This window comes from Neomonachus schauinslandi, chromosome 8 (genome assembly GCF_002201575.2).
Source record: "Neomonachus schauinslandi chromosome 8, ASM220157v2, whole genome shotgun sequence".
NCBI classification, from domain to species: Eukaryota; Metazoa; Chordata; class Mammalia; order Carnivora; family Phocidae; genus Neomonachus; species Neomonachus schauinslandi.
Window position 1 is genome coordinate 40,124,362 of NC_058410.1, and position 24,103 is coordinate 40,148,464.

Consider the following 24,103-nt stretch of genomic DNA (forward strand, 5'->3'; position numbering starts at 1 on the left):
ATATCCCTGGAACTTAGAACAGTATCTGTGGCAGGACAAGTGCTCAATAAATATTTGTTAATGTTGAAATGAAATAAACTGAAATCATCATTCAATCCACTCCACTGCTTCAAGGGGTAGACTTTATCATTGACACTAGCTTGTATCTCCATCTCGTCATTCTAGAAGTCAAGAAGTGACTTTATAGTGATTTGAAGTTAGACCAGTTTTATCAAATACATTGGATCAAATCAATAATAAATCAAAATAACATTGCAATATGCCCACACATGTTTAAAATTCATTTGAAAGGGGCACCTGGGTGGCTCAGTCGTTAAGCTTCTGCCTTCGGCTCAGGTCATGATCCCAAGTCCTGGGATCAAGCCCCGCATTGGGCTCCCCACTCAGCGGGAAGCCTGCTGCTCCCTCTCTCAGTCCCCCTGCTTGTGTTCCCTCTCTCACTGTGTCTCTCTCTGTCAAATAAATAAATAAAATCTTTTAAAAAAAATCCATTTGAAAGCATTATATACTCCCAAACACTAACACCAATGTCATGTCTCCATATTTTAATGACAAATTTATTCAAAGCTATTTAATATGATATATTTTCTAAATTTACAGAAATTTAGATTTTGATAAAAAAAGATTGAAAGGGATATATGCACATTCACATTTCTGAATCCAAAATTTCATTTAGTGACATTTTATTTAACAGAACTCCATTCATCCTCAGAGATCAAGAGGGACGTGAAATAACCTCGACATGAAGTGGAACATTAATAGTATGGTTTTAAGAATATAATAGAGGACTTGTAAAATTCCTAAATCCATTTAAAAGTGGATAGAATTAATAAAATTTACCAAGGAATATATTCTTATGATTCAATCATAAAAATAATGCATTAAAAAAAACAACAAAATTTGGTAGAAGATGACAGGAACTACAGTATCTTCCATGCACTGTGTGTGCTTGAACTTGAACTCTTTATTTCTGAAGTGATGCTAAACACATTCTTGAAGATTGGCAAAAAAGGATGTCACAGAGGCAAATGCCTTCTACTGTCCAGATGGCTAAAGATCAAAAAGTAAGAAACACAAGAAAATTCTGCCTTTTTCCTGAACATGGGCCATTTAGTCTCTTCTCTATAGAAGTTTTTCCAAATTACCCATTAACCCTGACTGCCATATATTTATGTAACTGACAAGAAACATAATCTACATTGATTACCGATATGCTACACAGTACCCATTATAAAGCCACTAAAAGACTGATTGTCTTCAGAAAACATTTTCAAACATCTATTCTTATTCTTCAGGTTATAGTTCCTTCTTCAATTTCACCCTCAACACCACACTTATTTTTAGTATCTTCTTAATAGAAGACCTGGTAGGAGATGGTAAAACTGGAAGCTTGAATTATTATAATGTAGAGAAAGGCACACAGGGTTGTGGAGGGAAGGGAATAACATAGGTTTGGTAAGAATGTGAAGATAAACTGCAAAGGATAAAAATCAGCAACCCATCACAAGAACAAATATCTAAGATATTTGGTTACTAAAATTATGAAGCAGTCAGTCCAAATTGTAGGGGAAAAAAGTTTGGGGATAGTCAAGGAAAATAAATGTGATTCTAAGGTTCAGAAAATAATAGCTGCTATTAAAATGCAGAGGAGAAGGGAGAGAACCAGTTGGAATATATGAACATGAGCAGTTCCTGTCATGTTGGTAACAGAACTATAAACCTCCAAAGTAAAAAAAATATACAAAGATATCAAATATAAAATGGAACTGATATGACTTCTGTTAAAGTGTTCCCAGACTAAATGGTTGTAATATATATTTCTAAGATCATGGGAAGATTTTAGAAACACCACAAAACTTCATTTATGTTGTAATTGTTTCAGAGAAGAAGTAATCATAATTTCTTTTTCCTCTCCTCTTCTCTTCTTTCTCCTTTCCAGCTAAGGTAACTATCTTGGCATTTTCCCTTACTCTGGTTTCCAATATTGGAAGAGTTATAGTCTTTCAACTTCCTGCAAATTTTAAATTGGAACTAACTAGGATAATCAACAAAAAACAATTTACTATGGTTTTGAGCTCAAAATGATTTTCATCTGAACTATCTTGTAGTTTCTCCAAAAGTAAGGGTAAGCCATGCATATTATAGATAAAGGGTCCAATGATTTTAGACTAACTTCCAAAGACCAAGTTCAAACACTAATATAAAACTTGGGCCCTGGGGTAGAGACCAGATTTGAGGGAGAGTGGGATATAATTATTGGTTCATGCTTCCATCATCATCAGGGAGGGGAAAACTCCCCCTTTGAGAGTGAATAACAAAAAAATGTTTCTTATTAAGAAAAGAAAGGGGTGCCTGGGTGGCTCAGTCATTAAGCGTCTGTCTTCAGTTCAGGTCATGATCCCAGGGTCCTGGAATCGAGCCCCTCATTGGGCTTCCTGCTCTGCAGGAAGCCTGCTTCTCCCTCTCCCACTCCCCCTGCTTGTGTTCCCTCTCTCTGTGTGTCTCTCTCTGTCAAATAAATTTAAAAAAAAAAAAAACCACCTCTCCTTAAATGCATACTACTGGCTACTACATAACATAACATAACATGCTGAAACAAATGAAGCTCTTCATGCAATCTTTTTGGATTTGCTACTAAATTCCAGACACTATTAAGGCACCATTAATGCAACAGTAAACAAGACAGACAAAATCCCTGCTTGTGTGTTCATATTCTATTAGGAAAAAGTGTAAAATAAACAAAATAAATAAGCTATATGGCGTATTAGAAGGTGACAAAAGCTATGGGGAAGAAATAGAGCAGAAAGGGGAAGTATGAAGAACTATAGGGCCATGTAATTTTAAATAGGAAAATTTAGAGAGTTCTCTCTAAGAAGGTGACATTTTAGCAAAGATGAATGAAATGAGGGAATAAACTATGTGGATATGGGGGATAGAAAGAGGCAGAAGGAACAAAAGTGCAAAGGTTCTGAGCTGGAGGAAAGCTTGGCAAACTCTTGGCACAGCAAGGATGACAATTTGGCAAGAGAATAAAGAGTAGAAGAAATATTCTTAAGAAATCTCTAAGAAAAGCCATGGTCGGGGTGAGAGGGTATATTATGTAGAACTTTAGAAGCAAGAAATTAAAGTATTTAACAATTACTTTTGCATCATACAGGTGAAAAGCCCAACCCAATCAGAAAATACGCTATTCTGCTCTGCTGGCACTTACAGACTTCCTATCAACCCTCCTCATTCTCTACTATAAGGACATTGGTTTTTATTCTAGCAGGCTTTGAGAAGAGTGAAATGATCTGAGCTCACTCTTGCTAATGTGTTATAAATCCACTCTAACGGCCAAGGACAGAAGCAAAGAGATTAGTTTTTGGATTATTAAAATATTCCAGGTGGAAAATGTTGAAGTCTTGGTACAGGGTAATGATGTCATGGTTAGAGAAGTGGTCAGAGTGTGGATATTACATTTTGAAGGAGATCCCACAGTATGAGTTGGCTAATTTTGGATGTGGTTTTTGAGAGAGAGAGAGGAAAGAGGATGATTGGAAAGTTTTGAGCCCTGCAGCCCGGAAGGTTGAGTTGACACTTAGGGAGATGGAAAGGTTAAAGGAGAAGCAGGTTCAGGGTTAAAGAAGGGAAGTTTGGTTTTTTGTAAGTGTTAAATGTGAGATGTTCATTAGTCATCCACAGAGCAATGTTTAGACACATGAATTCAGAGGAAAGATATTACTGGTCTTCTCCATGAATGGCAGATCCAAAAAAAAATTCATAATTTTCCAGCACTAAAATCTTATATATTTTTGAAAAAATTTTAGGTAAAAATTTATAAATCAATAAGCAAACATTCAATCCTATGCAAGTGAGTGAATTATGTTTATATGTGTATAATGTCACATTTTTTCTTAAAAGGCAACAAAGTGTTTATGGTTTCTGTCTGATACTTTTTATGATTCCTGTTAGACAAAAAAGGGGAAGAAGAGAGCATAGTCATTTTTATTTTCAGAGAGAAGTGATATTCAGAGACAGAGTTTCTGATGTTGTTGCAGTATGAAGATAGAATACACATCAGAGCCCTGACCATCGTGTCCTCATGGACTCTTTTTCTTGGCCAAGTATTTAACTCTTGATATCAGAAATCCTTGACATTTTGAAATCATTTTCTGCATGTACACTTTAATACACTTTAATGCACTTTTTAGTGAGGAGTGAATTCCGTATCTCTGGCTTTTTATGCATGCTCTGGTTGCCCTGGGTTTATTCCCACTCAAGATGCTTCTTCAGAAGCTGCTAGAAACGTAGCCTCCTCCTGACATGGTTTCACAAAGAGGCAGCAATAATGATTCTTGATAACCTCAAAAGCTGTATACAGGGAAGTCATCTGCTTTCAAGCCAGAGAAAGTCATAAAGTCTACCAAAGGGGTTCTAGGTAAATGTCTCTTTTCCCTCATTAGATGACTTTTCATCTACAGGTAGGTTAAATGAGGGAAACTCACAGAAGATACAAATGTGTATTTATTACTCATGTTTTTAAAATCAGGCTGAATAATTTTATTTTATTTAACATTTTGAAATGGGGTATTTTAATAGAATTTATTTAAATCAATGCTTTTTTATAATTTTGAATTTATGTCTAATGCCATAACTTTTATTTTTTTAATGCCACTCCACACAAAGAGTGAAATGTTATTTACTGATCATTCCCATTGCTATATGCAACTTAAATGTTGATTTACTTCTTCATTCAAATTATCCTTTGAAATCTTGTCTAAAAGTTATACAATATTAAAAATGACATTTTGATTGAATGAATTCTGTTTCCCCTGTAAGCTCCAAACATAGAAGTGTCAGAAAAATCTCAGATATTCTAACCTAAATAGCTAACAAAAATTTCTTTAAAAAATAAAGTTATTGTTCATTTTTAGATGACATTTTAGAAATTTACATTTTACAGGTGCAACAGATCCAATACTACCAAATTCAACATTTGCCATATGCAAAATCAATGCTTTTTTAAAAGCAGAAATGTATACTTATTCAAAAATTATATTATACCAGTTATACTATTGTATTGGAATAAATAGCTCCCTCAAATAGTAAACAGTGTGCTTAGTATTCTTATCAAGGACTTGTATAATTACCTCTTAGACATCTTGTTTTTTTCTGAACAGTTTTGAAAACAAAAACTACTTGGTTTTGGAATTTTATTTATATTTTAAATAAGTTGAAAACTGAACACTGGATTAGAAATAAAATAATGCTTTGAATCTCTGTTGTATGTAAACCAGCTTTCACCCATTGCAATTTTTTAAAATTATGAGGATTGGTTCATTCTTAAAAGTTCCATTAACATTTATTTTGATTTTCATCTAGGTCCTTCTCATTCGCCAGAAAATTATTTTGACAGAATAAATGCATTGATATTGATATCATTAAGGACCCAAATATTTGTATTGAAACTTGAAACTAAGTCCAATACTGACCAAACAACCTTCTTCATTTTAACAATGTCCACTATCTACTATAAAAGTACATAATCTATGCTTATTTTTTTGTTTTAATTTCAACAGTATCATTTGCATCCCCCATCTTTGAAAGATAGTACAATTTGGCTATTTCAATCCACAGAATTGCTCTTGTACATTTTTTTCCACAATCCAAAGGAATAAATTTCCACTCTCATCACAGAATAGACTTCATAACAGTATCTCCATGTGTGAGGTTAACCTATGGATATTTCTCAAATTAAAACTTGAATTTGTGAACAATTATGTTCTCTAAGCCATTAAGGTCATGATACAATAATGTTTCAAAGTCAAGCCTCCTTTTGTATTCTTACTTATTTGTCACCTTTCAAATAGTAAGTAGTGCTAGATAGTTCCAACTGCATATTGAAAATCAGTTTTTTTTTTTCAACTAAAACAAAGAAGAAAACAATCCTTTTCACTGCTGTAGATAATTATACATCCTGAATATTTAGCCAATCTTCTACTTTTGTGCCAATATATTTTATACAACTTGCTGATTCTTACATGATCTAATGGCCTCATAAATTTAAAATGCACCACTATTTTTAGGCCATATATCTATATAGCATATTTAAATAGAATATAGGCCTATGAGCTTTTTGATGTGCAAAATATGGATACTGTATCTGAAAATTCAAATATTATGCCAGAGCTCTGCTCTTTTTATTTTGTGTGTTGATAATCATTCTAAAAAGTCCTCATGGCTGACGGCAACTTTTCAGTAACCATTAATAAATATACACAAAATAACCAAAAAAGGTATTAACCAGACCATTTAGACATTTAGATAAAACAACGGAAGAGTACATAGCCTCACAGCAGGTTTTCTTGATAGAATTTCTCTAAAGGACCATAGACATATCCATAAACCTTTAAGTTGTTTGGAGAAGGAAAGGAAGTCCGTTTCTGAAGATACACTGTCATGGCTCTGAGGGTTTCTTTTTGTGAGAGGTAAACATGTTCCCCAAGGTCTAAAACAGTGCTCCATTTTCTTGATGCATCAGAGGGACCTCTGTTCCCTCAGGAATATTACAGAAACTTCAAATGTTCAATTTAACAATGTGACCCAGTTAACAATGTCAAAGAGAACCTAGCTGCTTGGCTTTCCTGCTTACGAATGTATGAATTTTCAGTCCTGTCAAGTAAACAAGCATTTTCTGTGAAAAGACTTAAGGAATGTCTGCCTACACTACGCAAACTATTATTGAAATAAAAGAGATCATGTATGCCCACTTCAAAAACTTCCTTGCAAACACCTGTATATTGTTTTAGCGTAATGCCAGATTTGCAAATGTGTTCAAGTTATGGTATTGAACTGACACAATAAAGACTTAATGCTGTAGGGGAATGTTCAAAGCAAGGCCTCAACTACCCTTCTTCAAATGATACTCATATTTCACCCTTATTTAGATGCATGTATTTACTTTTCAGAAGAGACTACAAATAGAATCCATATTCTAGTATCACTGCTTTATCTCGTTCTTAAAGAGGCACTTCTTCATATTTCTTAGAGTGTATTTTCACGATAATCTCTTCCTTTTAAGATATCAAGCAAAAATGTGTGCAAATATCACTGACAGTAAAAGGAAAGTTAGTTATTTTTAAACCAGCTTTGGAAGCAGCTGCCCCTGAAACAACGGAAGAAAGAAAGGATATAAGAAAGAGCAGAACAGGCAGGGTGAGAGAAGCAGGAACTACTGGTCTGTTCTAAATCAAATGTGGTAATCCTTTGATGTCTACATATTTTCGGTAACAAGACAGCTACAAAAGGAAAGCATAGATCTCAAAATAGGCAGATTCATTAGGGCAAACAGCCATGTGTATGCACGCATATGTATGCACAAAAGAGAAAGAGTGAAAGAGAGCACTATCACAATTAATTGACATATAGGAGTGCTTATTTACTAAGTTATGTGACAACAGACATAGCTACGTAACAGGAAATTACATTAGGGGAAAAAAATCCCTAAATGGTGCTAGTTAGCTGATGCTGAAAGGAAGATTTATAAAGTTGACCAAATATCCTTTGACTAAGTAGCTCCAAAAACATTCCTGGACAATGAGTTTACTCACAGGTTGAGCTAGATAAAGCAATTTCAAAAGGCATCATTGTTGTAATTTGTTCATTCATTTAAAAATATTTTACACAATGCAGCCAACTCTCAGTTGCTCATTTGAAGAAGAGCAGACGGACAGCAATAGGATGCAAAGTTTCCAAATGTCGGGTAAGGGAGATAGTGGGAATCATACTTATAATTAGATAGGTATACACATACAATATGCCCTTCTGGTTATTTTTATATATGACACTAGCCTTATGAGAGGGGAAAGAAGCTGGCTATGCTGGTTGACATCTGAAGCTGGTAGAATTCTAAAAATTGGCAATAAATGGTGTATATCAAGAGAAACACATGAGAATGAAAAGTTGACCATCCTTCTGTACATTGTTTCTATTTTATCTTACTGCATCATATTGCCTAGCACTTGCTTCTATAGTATATAAAGTCCAAGACTATCAAATATATGTCAGGTAGGCCAAAATATAAGAATTCTGTGGTTAGGGTTCTTACAAAGGTAAGAGTTGCTGTAGCTTTTTACCCCCAATTCATTCCAATCTCCATAATATTTATGGGTAGAGCAGAGGGCCTGATAGTTATTCTCCCAGACTTGATTTGAGGTTGGCATTTTTAAGGTATATTTCAATCAAATTATTTATGTATATTTATGTATTTTTACAAACACTGGTAGTCCATTCGTGATAGTACAGGTTGGTGTACTGATCTTGATATTAAGAGTTTTGTATAGAATTGTAACTGGAATTTTTGAAGCTTTTGGCTAAAAAGTATATAAAGGCTGCTACATGCCTTTATTTCTGTTGGTTTCCAAGAGTTCCTTGAGATATTTTTCTTTCAAAAGAATATTTTCAATCTCAAAAATTACCACTCTGAAAAGGTGGTAAAAATCTTGCTTTTTCACACTGGAATTTGAAATTTAAAGTAAGATTTTTAAAATGTGCTATAATTGCAGAATTTTTATGAAATGAAAACTAACATAAGAATTCCACATCTACATTTAAACTATAACATGCTATCTCAGATGCCCTCAGATGCTTTCACTATGTCTTATGGATGCAATATGTTCTTTCAATCTTTTCTGAAAAGAAAATCTGTACTTATAGGATCATTAAGATAATTACCTTGAATTTGTGAGAAATTATATTACTCTTGGTCACCTGATACTGCCCACATTATGTTGAGACCTGTTGTTTTGTGAAGGAAAAATATATTTCACTAAAATGATACAGATTCAAGATTGCATTACAAATTAAATTAGAATTCCCTTAAAACAGGTTCACTGAAAGTCTGTTTCACTATACCTCATTTTCATTAACTTTAGTGGAAGTAGTTTTCCAGAGTTAGCATCTCACATAATTATTTATAACATCTCTAAGACCATTGAATATGTATGATTTATTTTATAAGCCTGTCACATCAAGGATTTATTAGAGCTCAATAAAAATATATATGTGCATGTGAATATATATATATATATATATATATATTTCCAACCAGTGCACAAGAATTAGAAATTAGCCCCTTATCTGTACATGGCAACTTTTATGTCCAAAGTTAGTTGTCAAAACACTATTCATGTATGAGTTCTCTTTCTCTTGGTCGAAGAGTTTTGGGGGGGGAAAATGTTCTTAATGTACAGCAGACATGGATACAATAGGATCTCAAATAAAAGACACATTATGAAGACAGCAGTTTAAAAAAATCCACTCTCTTTTAGAATGCCACATCTTAATTTGGGGAACATATCTTTTCACAAGACTCCAGGAATTAAACAACATAGAAGAGTTCAAGTGTTTAGTTTACCAGCTCTTCTGCCATTCCTTGTCTCCAAAATTCAAGGCCAGTGATAGTCACTAGGACACATTTTCTGTGAAATGAAAATCACTAGACAGGAAACACATTTATCATACTAATTTCCTAGAATCATCTAGTTACCTGTGTCCATTAAAAGTACATTGGAATATGACAATTTCAGAGAAAAACATTGAAACAATCACTATGAGAGCTGAAATATGGCTTCATAGGAAACAGGGCTACGTTTAATTAGCTTCCATTGTGTATGTGTCTTTTCTGTTTTTTGTTATAGTTTATATCACCGGCATGGACTCATGAGCCAAACTTTTCCAATTTCAGTTACTACCAAAGTTTACAAACTTGATGTGAAGATTAGATTATATTTACAAAGAACTTGGCACTTACAGAATAAATTATTGACTTTTTTCTTTAACTCCAGACCAGGGCACCCATGGTTCAAGCAAATGGGAAACCCAATGCCTTATTATATATTATGCTACATTAACATGAATAAATAAGTTTCCAGCTGGTCATTCCTCCACAGTGCTGTCCCTGTTGCTGAAAACAAGTACCTTCCATTTCTAATCCATGGGAAGTGCAGAGAAGTTATCAGTCCAGAGATAGCAAAGGTTGCATGTTTTCTTCCTCATTTTTATCCATGCGTTTTAATACTGTAGGATCCACTACTGATTGGGATCTGGAAATGATAAGGCCAGTGTCAGTGAGTTATTACCAAATAATTACATTCCTTTCTCTGTGTTTTGTCCATTATTACTTTTCTCATGGATGTGGATTATCTTCCCTACATCAAGGGATTTATGAACTGACAATGCTGCACATTTAGAGAGGGACATGCTTATAGTGGGTTTTGTATCAGAGGGAGAAAACAATCCCCTTTGAGCTCTAACTAGATAATGAGCAGCAAAGGATTCTAAATGTACCATAATAAGCTTAAGTTCTCTTCTTCACAATTGATCAAAAGTCTTTTTTTTGAGAGTGAGAATATATAGTATAGGACAGATGGATGATAACAGAACATCTCCAAGTGGGAAATTATTATAATGACATTATTGTTATGAGAAATGAAATAGAAATGATAGGAGTCTTTTTTTTTTAAAGATTTTATTTATTTATTAGAGAGAGAGAGAATGAGAGAGAGAGAGCACATGAGGGGGGGGAGGGTCAGAGGGAGAAGCAGACTCCCTGCTGAGCAAGGAGCCCAATGCAGGACTCGATCCCAGGACTCCAGGATCATGACCTGAGCCGAAGGCAGTCGCTTAACCAACTGAGCCACCCAGGCGCCCGAAATGATAGGAGTCTTAATTCCTGTCCTAAAGAGCTCTATGATCTGCGCCTGGGTGACCCAACCGGTTAAGCCAGGACTCTTGATTTTGGCTCCAGGTCATGATCGCAGGGTGATGAAATAGAGCCCTGCGCTGGGTTCCACACTGGGTATGGAGCCTGCTTGAGATTCTCTCTCTCTCTCTCCCTCTCCTCTGCCCCTTCCCCAGCTCAAGTACAACCTCTATCTCTTTCAAATAAATACAAATAAATAAATCTTAAAAAAAAGATCTCGAAACAAATTCAACACGAATGTGCATTTTTTAACCATCATTTTTTATTTCCAATTAGACCACATTAGAAAAAAAATCAAAATTTGAGAATTTTTGTTAAATTTCCCACTAGAACATCTGAATAAAATCAGTCTTACTCTGCAAAGTTTCATGAAACAATTTAAGACTTTAAAAAAAAAAACCTCTATTATAGGTAGTGGCACTTTCTGATTAGGAGAGCAAGTAATTTGAACTCCTTATACCCGCTTTTGATAGTAGGTGGGAATTATATCTCAGTTCATCATTAGGAAACAACATGAAACTGGGAAGGAGGAAAGTCAATGGAACATGCTACTGTTATGGCAGGAAACTGCTTTCTTAATAGCTATGGCATTAAAGAAGCAGCTGCCCTTTTAAAATCCTCCTCAATAATGAATTTTCCCCCTGCTGCTGCATTCCAGCCAATTGGCTATTGCTGTGGCAATATGCCTCTTAGCAAACCTCATTAACTCTCAAAAAGAAAGACTATAAGCTAAAATACAACTGCACATGCTAATGAAAAAGAACAGCAATGGAACTAATTATCAAAGCAAAAATAATTATAGGATTAACTGATTAATTGACTCATTCATTTAAATAAACTTAAATTTGGTTCTAGAGAGGGAACAAAAAGGAAGGCGAGGACATTAAAACAGGAATGTTTTACTTCCTAAGTCATTTTCACCATTTTATCTCAACAATAGGTTATATATGTCTATATCAGAAAGGAGATCAACTAAAGGTGAATTAGCAGATGAGTGAGAGCGAGTGAGAGAGAGAAGTAGAGGAAGAAAAGAAGAGAAGGAGGAATAAAAGATTGTGTATCACTTTTAAATGCAATGATAATTTATCTTAGGAAAAATCATTTATATCATGAATAAAATACATTTTAACACAGCAGACAATTGCACAAAACACTTAGGAATTAGACCTTTACCACTATTTTACTTAGGTTCAACTAAAAAAAAATTGTTTCCCAAGAAAAATCCATGCTAAAACACAAAAAAAGTTCATTTAATGTCCTATACTGAAATATTAAGTTGACAACTGGTACCCACTTAACTACAAGTTCCATGAGCAGGGACTTCATCAGTTTCTCTCCTTATGGTGAGCACAACGCGTATCACAGAGTCTGTTACACAACTAAATCTCGATATCTTAAATTCTACCCAAGAAATAGTTTCCATACTGAAAGAAGTTTGATATTAAGCATTTAAAACCAAGAATAATAAAGATAAAGCAATTTACCCTATAAAAAAAGAAATTAACAGAAAACATGTTTTAAAAGTCTCACAAAGTTAGATTTATTCTATAAATGTTGATACATATCCTAATAATATCGATCAGTACACACCAAACTCTTCAGACAGCACAAAGTACACAATTTAAGCATTTGCAAAAAAAAAAAAAAAATATATATATATATATATATATATATATATATCATGCACACACATGGGCACACACACCCACACACAATCTTTTAAATCTTTATGTTCCTTGACTATTAAAAAAAATGATTAGAGGGTATGGTGATTTTAAGGAAATATTTTAAATTACAGTGCACTATCAACCTGTGATTAAATTCTAGTTCACTTTTATCATGCACGACCAGCATCAGAATTGTTGGATGATGAATACTGGCTCCATATGTAGAATAATTCCTCAATAAAACAAGCCAGGCAGAAATGATTTCCGATTAAGATTTTTTTTTTTTTTTGGTATTTAATTGTCCCAAATGTACTGTTATTTTAGTCCAGATTTTTTTTCCCTGTCTTATCCAAAACAACAGGGCTATTTTTACAGGACCACGACTTGTCAATGCATTGGTCTGTTTCTGCTGCAATAGAAGGAGTTGTTTATCATTAACTCACAGCATATCTGAGCGGTCTCCACATAGCCTCTGCTGTCTTTGCAATGAATAACTTTTTTTTTTTCATGAAACTCTATCATTTAAGTTTAATTATTCAGGTATCATTTATTCATTTATTGTGCATCCACAATATGGTGCTATACCTTTGTGTTTAAGAGGATAGATTTTTGGACAGAAGGGGATTCCGATTCCAGTTCTGTTATTTGCTGGCTCTTGTGACCAGGAGGAGGCTATTTAAACTTCCTAGATTTTGTTCTTTTAACTGTAAGATGGAGAAAAATAACACCTACATCATACAGATACACTAAGGCTCAAATTCAATAATGCATGCATAAATCACAGCACAAATTCTGGCAGATAGCAAATGGTAGCAGTTAGGGAGATGACTTACAGAATCCTATGACCTGTTTTCCAGTATTAGCCATGCTACTTTGCCCCTATGTGCCATGTGGAAGTTCCTTACCTTCTCTGTATCTGGGTCTCCTCACCAATGAAAGGGAGATAGCACTACCTGATTAGTTGTTTACAGAAGCAAAGGAGTCAATATATACAAAGCATTAGATGGAGTTTGACAGGTAGTAACAATAGATGTTGATATTATTCGATAAAATCGGAGCTCATATTACAACGGCAATGTTAATATTGCTGCTCACTGCAGCTGTTATGTGCCTATCCTAGGCACTATCCTAGGTACTAGAGATGTAAGGTAAAAGATGTTCCTCTAGTATAAGGCCCCCACAATCGACTGAACTTTGTATCTTTTCACGTGACCATGCTATTCCTCCACAAATCAACACAGGAAAACAAAGTCTTCTTCTTATACATCTAGATAAATTCCCCTGAAGAAGGAAATATCTACAAGTCTCTGGTGAAGGAATGAGTTTTTTCCTCGCAACCTAATGATATTACAAAACTGGAAAAAAAAAATGGAGGAAAGGAGAGCAGGGGGGAACCTAGGAACAATTCTGTCCCATCCTTGATGGGGAGCTGCCTCTCCCTGACACACAGAAGGTGAGAATCAAATGAAATGACTTTCTTAAGCTCATTCTTCACAAGTTTTCAGATAGAACCCTAAAAGCTTCGTAAGATACAAAACCTACACCAAACAAAGGATGGCTGAAATTCTAATCAATCCACGTCAGAAGCAAAAAAACTCAGGGTTGGGGAGGTCGATGTGCCTTGAGCCAAGTCTGCAGAGGACAGAATGGCCTAATTAATTGGAGAAGAAAATCAGGATCCAAAAAGACTTCAGAAGGTGGACAGACCGAGCCAAATCTAACAAGATGGTGTTAATCAATTAAAATTATCTGCTTGGAGGAAAAAGCTAAACACGGAAAGAGAGAATTATGAGGATATGGATCTATAAGTAAAGAACCTTCTAGTGCTAGGGAGCTCAAAATGAGTCAGCAATGTGCTTTGGCTGCCTGAACCACAGCAATAGAGGCAACAACAGAAGCCAGTGAGGGCAAAGCTAGGGTTCTGGAACTTAGATGCAAGTAGTGATAGCAACAGATGTCACCTATTCAGTTCTGAACACTGGACTTATAAGGGGCCACTGACAGACAGCAGAGCGCTCCTTCATTCACTCTACTGATCCCCAGTGGGCACCCTTTGTGTTCCAGGCCCTACTCCAGGCACTGGAGATTCAGAGAATGGGACAGACAAAATCATTGAAGTCTTCATGAAGCCTAAATTTGGGGAGGGGACATAACGTTAAATAAAATGAGTCATTTGACAGGCAGAAAATAAAAGAGGGGACTGATAGGGAGTGACCAGAATGAGGAGGAAGTAGAGTTGATTAAGACCTAATGGTTGATAAAGACCTAACCACTCTCTTAGGGAGGTGACCTTGGATTGGGAGATGCAGGAAAAGAGCATCCTATGCAGCCGTGACACGTGGAAAGGCCTTTAGAGAGGAACAAGCTGGAGAGGGAGGCTGCAGGAGCAGAATGAAGGATATTATGGCTGAAAGACAGGGAGGAAAGAGATGGTGGGATATACTTAGAAGGGTGAGGGGGGCAGGATCAGATCATATAGCACTTTGTAAGCCATGTTACAGAATTTATTTTATTCACTGTATAATCAGCAGTCATTAAAAAATTTAAAGCAGAGAAGTGAAATGATCTGACTCAGATTTTAAAAGATGTTTTAGATTGCCATGTGGATAATATATGGGGGCCAGGGGAGCAGGGTAAGGGTAGAGGCAAAGACACAGGCAGGAAGTTTGGGAGGAGTGCAGGTACGCAGACTGCAGGTGATAGGATACAGCCAGGATGTGGAGGATATGGAGAGATACATGCTCTGAGGAGGGAACCACGTTAGCGAACACGTCACAGAACAAGTGGTTGAAGGAAATAAGCACTGTTAGCTGGTAAAGGCAAAAACCAGGGATCACCAGTGACAGCGGTTTCCAAATCCTTATGTAGCTAGTTCCAGAGTGACAGCCTACGTCCTGCTATCTCAGAGGGTAGACAAGGAAGGCTTACGTCAACAGCACGTTAGACTCTATACCTCATGGATTGGAACCCCAGTCCACTATACATAGACTATGTGACTTTGAGGATACAACATCCATTTAACAGGGTTGCTGTGAGGATAAAATAAATTAATGTTATGAAAAAGATACCTAGATAGGGACTGACTCATGATAAGTACATAGTAAATGGCAGATTATAACAACAACTAGGATTATTATTTTTATTAGAAGGAAGTTATTCTGGGGCACCTGGTGGCTCAGTCAGCTAAGCATCTGCTTTCGGCTTAGGTCATGATCCTAGGGTCCTGGGATCAAGTCCCAAATCAGGCTCCTTGCTCGGTGGGGAGCCTGCTTCTCCCTCTGCCCCTCCCCCTGCTTGTTGATTGGTGGAGAAATTAAAGCTGGAGATGTCTCCAGCCTTTCCCTTCTCCCCAAGGCATCGTGGAGCAGCCTGGGGAGAGGAGGACATCACACACACCAACAACAGTAGCAACAACAGCAGCAGCTGCACCAGGAGGCCTGTTCTGAGAACAGCGGCACACCAGCATGAACACAACTGTGACCAAAGGACCCTTGCTTTTCATCAGAGAAAGATGCAAGATAGTGTGAGGGATGACAGGGGTGATGCCTTGGTCCTCCCTGAGCCAGGTGAAAAGAGACTTGCAGGGGCTGTGGTTCTTATATTTCTGTGATGGGAAATGAACAGAGAAATAATATTCGTTACTACTATCCAAGTGAACTCTGGCTTTCTGTGGCCTGGGGGAGCCTGAGAATTAGGTATCTTCTGGTTTGCTACAGAATGCAAAGTCAGAGGCAGCTATACATTTGGGCATGTTCAGCAACTCCCCCGCCTTCCATCACCACTAAGCTATGGCTGGATGTGTGTATGTTCACAGTGAATCCAAAGCACCTAGGGAAGTGCCTATTACAGAGTATGTGTTCAATAAACCTGCATTGACTGAAAGAAAACAGGCATAAAAGTACCATGAGAGTCAAAGCAAGGAATCAGAATCTCACTCAAAAATGAACTTTATAAAGAGTAAAGCTGTAGGAAAATAGAATGTTTTGCCTCAGGAATGGCTAGACCTTTAAATCAGAAACAGAGCAGAGATACTAAAAAGAGAATATAAGTTTGAAATGTGTGTGCATGTGTGTGTATGTTTGTGTGAGTGTGTGTGAGTGTGCTTGCCATGGATCCCTTTCTTCAAATGAAATCTTATACAAAAGTCTAGTAAATTGCTCGGATACAAGGAGAGTTGTTCTCGTTGTGGAGATGGGCACTGTTCCCACCCCACCTGCTAGGCCTAAGGTACTCCCCCAGAATTCTGAGGGTACAGTTTGAAAAACCACTGGATTTAGTGATCCCTAACAGCCTTGTTAGATTGTCTGTGAACATGGAACAAAACTGAGTTGACACTGCCTTGAATGACTTTATCTTTGACTCAAAATTCCTACATGTCTAATCATGGGGACATAAAAGGATTTAAAATCGCACTGAATATATACTCCCCAAAAGTATAAACTGAGGAGTTCACTTGGGGCATTCCCACACTGGCTACAGCCCACTTCCCAGCCACCTCCAGCATACCTCTTCATGGACTTGGGGGAGAGTTCCTTTTCCACCTCCTTCACGGGCATGCTGTAGGAATCTACATTGTATTCACTGTCATCATCATACTCATGGTCTAGTAGTGTTCTTGCCCATGTTCCCATGTCATAAGGGGGCAGCATTCCTCCAAACTCAGAAGGCAGGATCTCGGGATGAATTAGTTGGTGTAGACTGTTCAGGTTGTTACCATGCAAAAATATCTACAAATGCAAGAAGAAGGGTGAGGAGAAACACACACAGGAGAATAAATACCATCCAAATGCTAGGAGAAGGGAGTGAGGCTAGGAAAAGCAAAAACAAGAGTTTTCCATGTCTGTTAAAATAGTTAAATCCTTCATCCACTCTGTGAAACATACAGGGATGGTACTGTTATCCTAATATCTCATATAGAAATCCTGAGGCATAGGAATCTGAAGTAGTTTCTAGAAAGTCAGATAGTGGTTGGCTTAAAGAGCTGAAACATGAAATTTGGTTTCCTACTTTAGAGTTGAGGACATAAGCAGAATCCAATGGGCATGTTGATCTGTACATCATCTTGATGTTAGTTGTGCAAAGCTAATGATGTGCATAACGAATGCTGTTAAAAGAGACCATTCTCATAAGGGACTCATCAACTATAGAGCCCATCCAAGTTATTAAGCCCAAAAGCTGTTACCAGTATGGCTTTCTCTTTTATCATCAATAAAAATAAGAATACTGTAAACACTAAATTACTGCTTCATAATGCTAAGTGTGTGATGTAAATAAAAGTAGATTAGCATCATCATAATGAAAGGATGAGTGAAGGTTCACATCCCAAAGGACTTATGTTCTATAATGTTACCAGCATCTTCTCTACTAGAGGTTTCCATGCTTATTGTTCAAATAAAAATGCAATAATGGAGTGAAAATGTAAAGCTGTATGTATACATTAATAATTGGTATTACCTAGAGCTTTTTTTTTAAACTAAAAAATTATTGGGGCACCTGGGTAGCTCAGTCGGTTGAGCGATGGACCTTTGGTTTTGGCTCAGGTCGTGATCTCAGGGTCGTGTGGTTGAGCCACACATCGGGCTCCTCGCTCAGCCTGGAGTCTGCTTGGCATTCACTCTCTCCATCTCCCTCTGCCTCTCCCCCTGCTCTCTCTCTCTCTCTCTCATAAATAAATCTTTTTTTCTTATTTTTTTAACATATAACGTATTGTTTGTTTCAGGGGTACAGGTCTGTGATTCATCAGTCTTACACAATTCACAATAAATAAATCTTTAAGCTGAAAAATTACTCAAGGTACATACTCAAGATTTGTTTCTCCATAAATTGCTACCTCTTTTCTCTTCTTTCATTTCAATCTCAAAACTGTAGATTGGTCTTCTCTGAAAAAGCATTCGTGTCATCTCATATAATTTATATAATATTTGTTTAAGGATTATAGTTTATAAGTAACTTAGAAATAGTCACTCATGGTTTCTAAGTGACTCATACTTCAGGTTTATGATGAACAGGCTAACATAATTACCTTTTCTTTCTGTAATTTTAGAGTCCACTGAAGTAAATATATTGGAAAACAAAGAAAAACTAGTCTATAACATCCAACAAAATGATAGGGATGGGAATTATAAATCAACAAGTAATTTCAACAGATTATGGACCAGTAAAAACAGATGAGAGCAGGTCACTGGCCAAAATAGGCAGAGCAAACGGCTGCCTGAAGTATTTGATATGGAGCCTACAGAGGTGGAAGATAACATCTGCTCCAAAGCACATTAGGTTAATTGCAAACTTTACACCTTCCAGCTCCTCTTTGCAGAGCACAACAGCCCGCCCACCACACACACACACACACACACACACACACTTAGGTTCTTCTCATAAGAAATCAAAATAATTTGGGGGGGGGGAGTTAAGTTCTAGCACCTGAAACTCTTATTTTATTAGTTATACAACCTTATTTCATTAGATGTTTCTTCATGTAAGAAATCTCTTCAAGTCATGCATGAGTTATCTTAATAAATCCTTAGAGAAATAAATGAAATCCTAGCACACTACTTTCTCTCTCTTTGCTAACATTCTTTTACATCCTCCCTCAACATCACTTTCAGCTTTGGCCTTATTTCCTCTTTCACCGAAAAAATAGGGCAACCGGATGAGACCCACCCACCAGCATCTGTGTCCGTATGCTTTGCCTCTGAGCCTAGTACAATGGAAAGATAAACTCTACAAAGGCCAATCTCTCCACCTGTGCACTGGAAGCCATCCTCTCTCCTCTACTCAGTTATATTGCTCAAGCAAGTCTCTTCTGTCTTTCTCATATCATCAAATTTCCTCTGTCTGGGAGATCTTTCCCATCAGAGGACAAACTTGCCAACCCACCTCCCTTCCCATGTCCCTCAAACAGAGGCACAAAACCTCTCTTGGCCAGACTTCTACTTCCAGTTATTAACCTATTTCTCTCCTTCCCTTTGTTACAAAACTCATCAAAGGAGTTGTTTCACCGTCCAAATTCTCTAGCCCCATTTTTCCTGAGTCCAGTCCAAACAGGCTTTGCTTCCCACCATCGCATGAAGATGGTTCTTGTCAGGCTCTTTCTCATTGCTGAACTCAATGTTCAATTCTCAGTCCTTATTTTTCTTCACCTCTCAGTAGCATTGGATATAAATGACTCTCATCATTGCAACATTTATTCCCAGCATTTCTTGATTTTCTCCTACTTTGACAGATGCTTCTTTTCAGTCTCTTTTGCTGATTATTTCCCATCACCCCAACATCTTAATGTCACAGAGCTGCAGGCTTCAGTTCTTGGATTGATTCTCTTCTCTAAGTGTACTTACTCCTTGGTGATCTCATTCAGTCTAGGGCCCTAAATATCATTCACACATTGAACTTTATATATTGCATCCAGACCATTCCTTTGAGCTTCAGATTGCTATTTCCCCTCTCCACTTGACATCTCCACGTAAGAGGTCAATGGGCACCTCAAACTTAGTATGTCCAAAACTGAACTCACAGCTTTCTTCCCCAAATCAGCTCCTCCCTGTTTTTAATGTCAGTTAGTGGTATGACTGCTTCTAGTTTCTCAGGCTAAAACTGTCGACTCATCCTTAATTCCTCTCTAAGTTGTCAGTAAATCCTTTTGGTTCTTCATTCAAAATATATCACAAATCTGAACATCTGACCAATTCTGCCCCTACAACCCCAAGTCAAACTACCATCATCCTTCAAACTGTATTATTGCACTAACCTTCTAATTGCTCTCCCCACTTTCACTCTTGCCACCTACACTCTGTTCTCAACACAGCAGCCAGAATGACCATGTCACGACATTAGTCAGATCACGTTACTCTGCTCACAATTCCCCACTGACTTCCCCTTTCTCTTAGAGTAAGTCCTGTAAGGCCCTCCATAAACTCCTTCTTTGAACACATCTACTATGTCCTCCTTGCTGAAACACACCATGCACACATTTGTCTCAGGACATTTGCAGTGAATGTTTCTTCTGTCTTCCACCATTTCATGCAAGAAGTCTTGTTTGCTCCCTTGCCTCAGAGTACCTTACTATTCTAAGAGATAGCCTAAATAATACTTTTACTTTACCTCCCTACACTGTGCCATTAAAGAGATTATGGTAGGTGACCTGAGTGGAAGGGAGAAAAGTGAAATATGTTTAGGAATTAGCAAGGAATAGAAGAGAGAGTCCCCCATACTGAGGAACAGGTAGAAAGTTGCACCAATCAGTATGGAAGCCTGTTTCCTGTCAGCTCTTGGGAGTGGCAAGACCACAACCCTGGAATAGCTGAAGAATGCATGGAGGTTGAATCCTAGGCATTGGGTTCCAGCTTTAGTGAAGATGCTATTTTTCTTTTTCACAGACAACTTGGGAGCAGAAGGAGACCTTAATTCAAGGAACTAATACTGGCTTGAATAGTGAGGATGTCAGAAGTAGCCATCCTGGATGGAAAATTTCGTTCCACATGAAAGATTCCAGATATTGATGAGATTTTGAGAAGGGACACCCCTACCACCTAGGGTCGCTATTCCCATTAGTTCGTATGTTGGAGACTCAAAGTCAGATTTCATTTAATTAAAAAAAAAAAAAACAAAGAACCAGGAGTTTCCTTTTTGTGACAAAAGATGCACAACTATTCTTTGGGTTTTCTTTTGTCAGTTTTTCAGAGCACAGATTTATAGCATGTAAGGTATACAGTGTTTGAGTAATATTATGATGCTGAATCACTTGGAATACCCATAAAGAAATATAATAGCTTGCACTTTATATTGATTATATAAGTAGAAATCAGAAGTGTTTTAACCTATAACTGTTTTCTCTTATGAAGATTTACAAGTCATATAGTTTTAATTAAAATGGTAAAGCTCAGATATCTCACTTCCATCTAGAATAATGCTAGCCATGAATTTTTCCAGGCATTGTCAAAATTATTCAATTCAATCAAATAACCCCAAACCTGGAGCTTGGGGTTAGACTTGATCCTCCTTAGTCTTTTTCAACAGAGCAGTACATTGTGCTCAGAACAAGTCACCCCTGTATTCAGTCTTTCAAGTATTTCTCATTTCACTCTGACTGAAAGCCCAGACCCTTGCAATGGAATACAAGACCCCCTATGATGTGGCATACCATATTCCCTTCCATCCCATCATCTACTACCCTCCTCAGTAGCTCATTCTGCTTCAGCTTTCTGTGCCTTCTTGCTGTTTGCCAAGCATACCAGGCATGTTTCTACCTGAGGACCTTTGTCTTTGCTGTGCCCTCTGTCTGGAACTGTCTTCCCAATAAACCCACATATTCAGCTCTACTACCTCCTAGCTGTGATTTAGAGGAATTTGCTTGACCTTCTGTGCCTCATTTTCCCATCTATAGAAGGAGAAAAATAACAATGCTTCCCCTAGAGCCATCCTTGTAAGGATTAAATGAGTTAACATATGTAAAGTACTTAGAAGAGCATGTGGCCTAGAGTGACTACTACAGAAGCATTCACTAGTATAATATGTACTAAAAGCCCCAGCAGGTGTTTTGGATCACCTGATCACCTCTTCATAAAACAAAGTTTGTAAGTGTTATTTGGGAAGCACATCAATACATTTTTTCTGAATTCTAACATGTAAATTAATTTGATTCTCACTGGTAGAAACAATTCCTGATATAAATTGTAATTGTTTACAGAAGGCTTCCTCCTATACTAACGGAACATTTTCAACAAATTCATATTCAGAAGACCTTCTGTTCAATGTTTGATACAAACACATACTTAACAATTACCTCTCCTCTATGCTCACAATGAGGCTTCTACAACACGGCTCAGAAATACCTGAAGTGCTTTCTCATTCATTGAGAAACATGGAAAATTACCTTCAATACACATTTAGAAGTAAAGTATATTTTACTTTGGAACTAATCGTTTGAAAATTGGTCACAGCACGGTGGTAAAAATAGCTCTAAATCTGGAGATATTTTGATTCATATATTAGCTTTACAACTCTACAGCTGTGTAAATGAGTAAGCAAGTTACTTAACCATCTTAAGATTTAGTTTTCTCAGCTCTGAAATAGGAGGTAAGGCTTACTAAAGTTACGCTTCAGAGCCTTTTGGAGGATAAAATGAAATACGGGGCATTAAAATGCATTTTAAAATCTATATTATTAATAATAACGATAAATGTGTTCAGCATTTACCATGTACCGTGCACTGTGCTAAATGCTTTATATAAATTGTCTTATTCACAGAAAAAAAATGATTATTTTGTTGTATGTACTTTGAATATCCTCATTGTTAGATAAAAATTGGTCTTAGAACTCAAGTAACTGGCCATTTAAAGAAATATTAATATTTCTACACATCAGCATTCTTTCTGAAATGTGTGACTGATCATGACAATCGCTACAAAGTTATATTAAATATCACAAAATTCACTATATTCAATGGATACATATTGTGAAATAACTTTCATATATCAGCTTATAAAGTTATAATTTTTCTCTGGATCTTACTTGAAATTAAGTGTACTAATAACAATCTAGGAACATGGCACAATTTTTTTTTTTACTTTTAAACTGAGGCTTTAATATATAATGAATGTACTGAAATGTTCTCCCAATTTGTGGGAAAGTAGACTAGCAGGCTTTTAAGTATTTCTTTCATACATACATTGATCAGAATTAATCATAAGGTCTTCAAGAATTTTTAAATGTCTTGTATGTTGAACATTTATATGCAATGTAGAGGCACATTTGATCACAGCCAATATTAGATACACATTATGCAGCATAATTCACTGAATGTGGGAGGAGAAAGAATATAAAAACAAAGAAACAAACAGATACCCTTTTCCGAGTCTTCTCCTTTAGGAAAGGCCGGATCACGGTGTACAGGGCATGGATATACCATGGTTGATTGACAAAATGAATTCCTCCAAATCGTGCTGGGAAACTATCCTAGAGGAACACAGAGTGGGGAGAAAATCAACACATGCTTTAGTATATTGAGAAGGCTTGAGCAAAGTCATATGGTATATAAATGTTATTCCACACACTTAAATGAGATGATTTATATAGTTAAAATGAATAAGGAAGAAACTTACTGCATGAAACACTGTAACTTTCAGACCTAAGCTGAAGCAATATGTAATGAAGCAAATCCTTCTCAAGCAGAGTTTGTTGATAAGAACTTTAGCATTTTTAGGAAGTGCCGTATTTTAAGCCTACAAACTGATAACAGTCATTATAGGCCAAGAAACAGAAGTAAAAGACATTAGGAATTTGTCAAATACTGAATCTATGTTAGGTAAGTGTTTTATTTAAATTATTTCTGTTAAAGGGTATTTAAATTAAAATTTTAAAAAAAATTTCACTATAGTCATCTACATTGTGAGCACTGTCATATATCAAAACTCACTTTATTCTATCTTATTTTATCAACTTCATTATAAACATTCTCCTTCCCTTATTTCAGCCCTAAAAAAGGGGGGGGGGGAACATGCATAAGCAAAATAGGAACTTAATGTTGTAGTGTAAGAAATGTGGGGATGTATTTTGCTAGGTTAAATTAAGTCAAAACCCTCTGAGTGAACCCCACAGGAAGAAAATGGGCCTATCGTAAAGCCAGCCTCCTCTTCAGCAAGAACTCACTGTGTAAGGTTTGCATCTGAAGTGATGTTGAGAGGTGTTTTCTTCCTGT

The 24,103-nt window shown here is 36.6% G+C and overlaps 1 protein-coding gene across 1 annotated transcript in view; it reads right to left on the bottom strand.

The window, feature by feature from the left end:
* Positions 1-9,063: 9,063 nt before the first annotated feature.
* Positions 9,064-24,103, bottom strand: part of CLVS2 (clavesin 2) — a 61,750-nt gene continuing 46,710 nt past the window's right edge. Inside the window, exons 3-5 of the mRNA XM_021693563.2 lie at positions 23,251-23,361; positions 16,918-17,138; positions 9,064-10,085 (exon numbers count right to left, since the gene is read on the bottom strand). Of these exons, the coding sequence (XP_021549238.1) occupies positions 9,998-10,085; positions 16,918-17,138; positions 23,251-23,361 (420 nt within the window). The 3' untranslated portion in view covers positions 9,064-9,997. The remainder of the gene's footprint in view (positions 10,086-16,917; positions 17,139-23,250; positions 23,362-24,103) is intronic.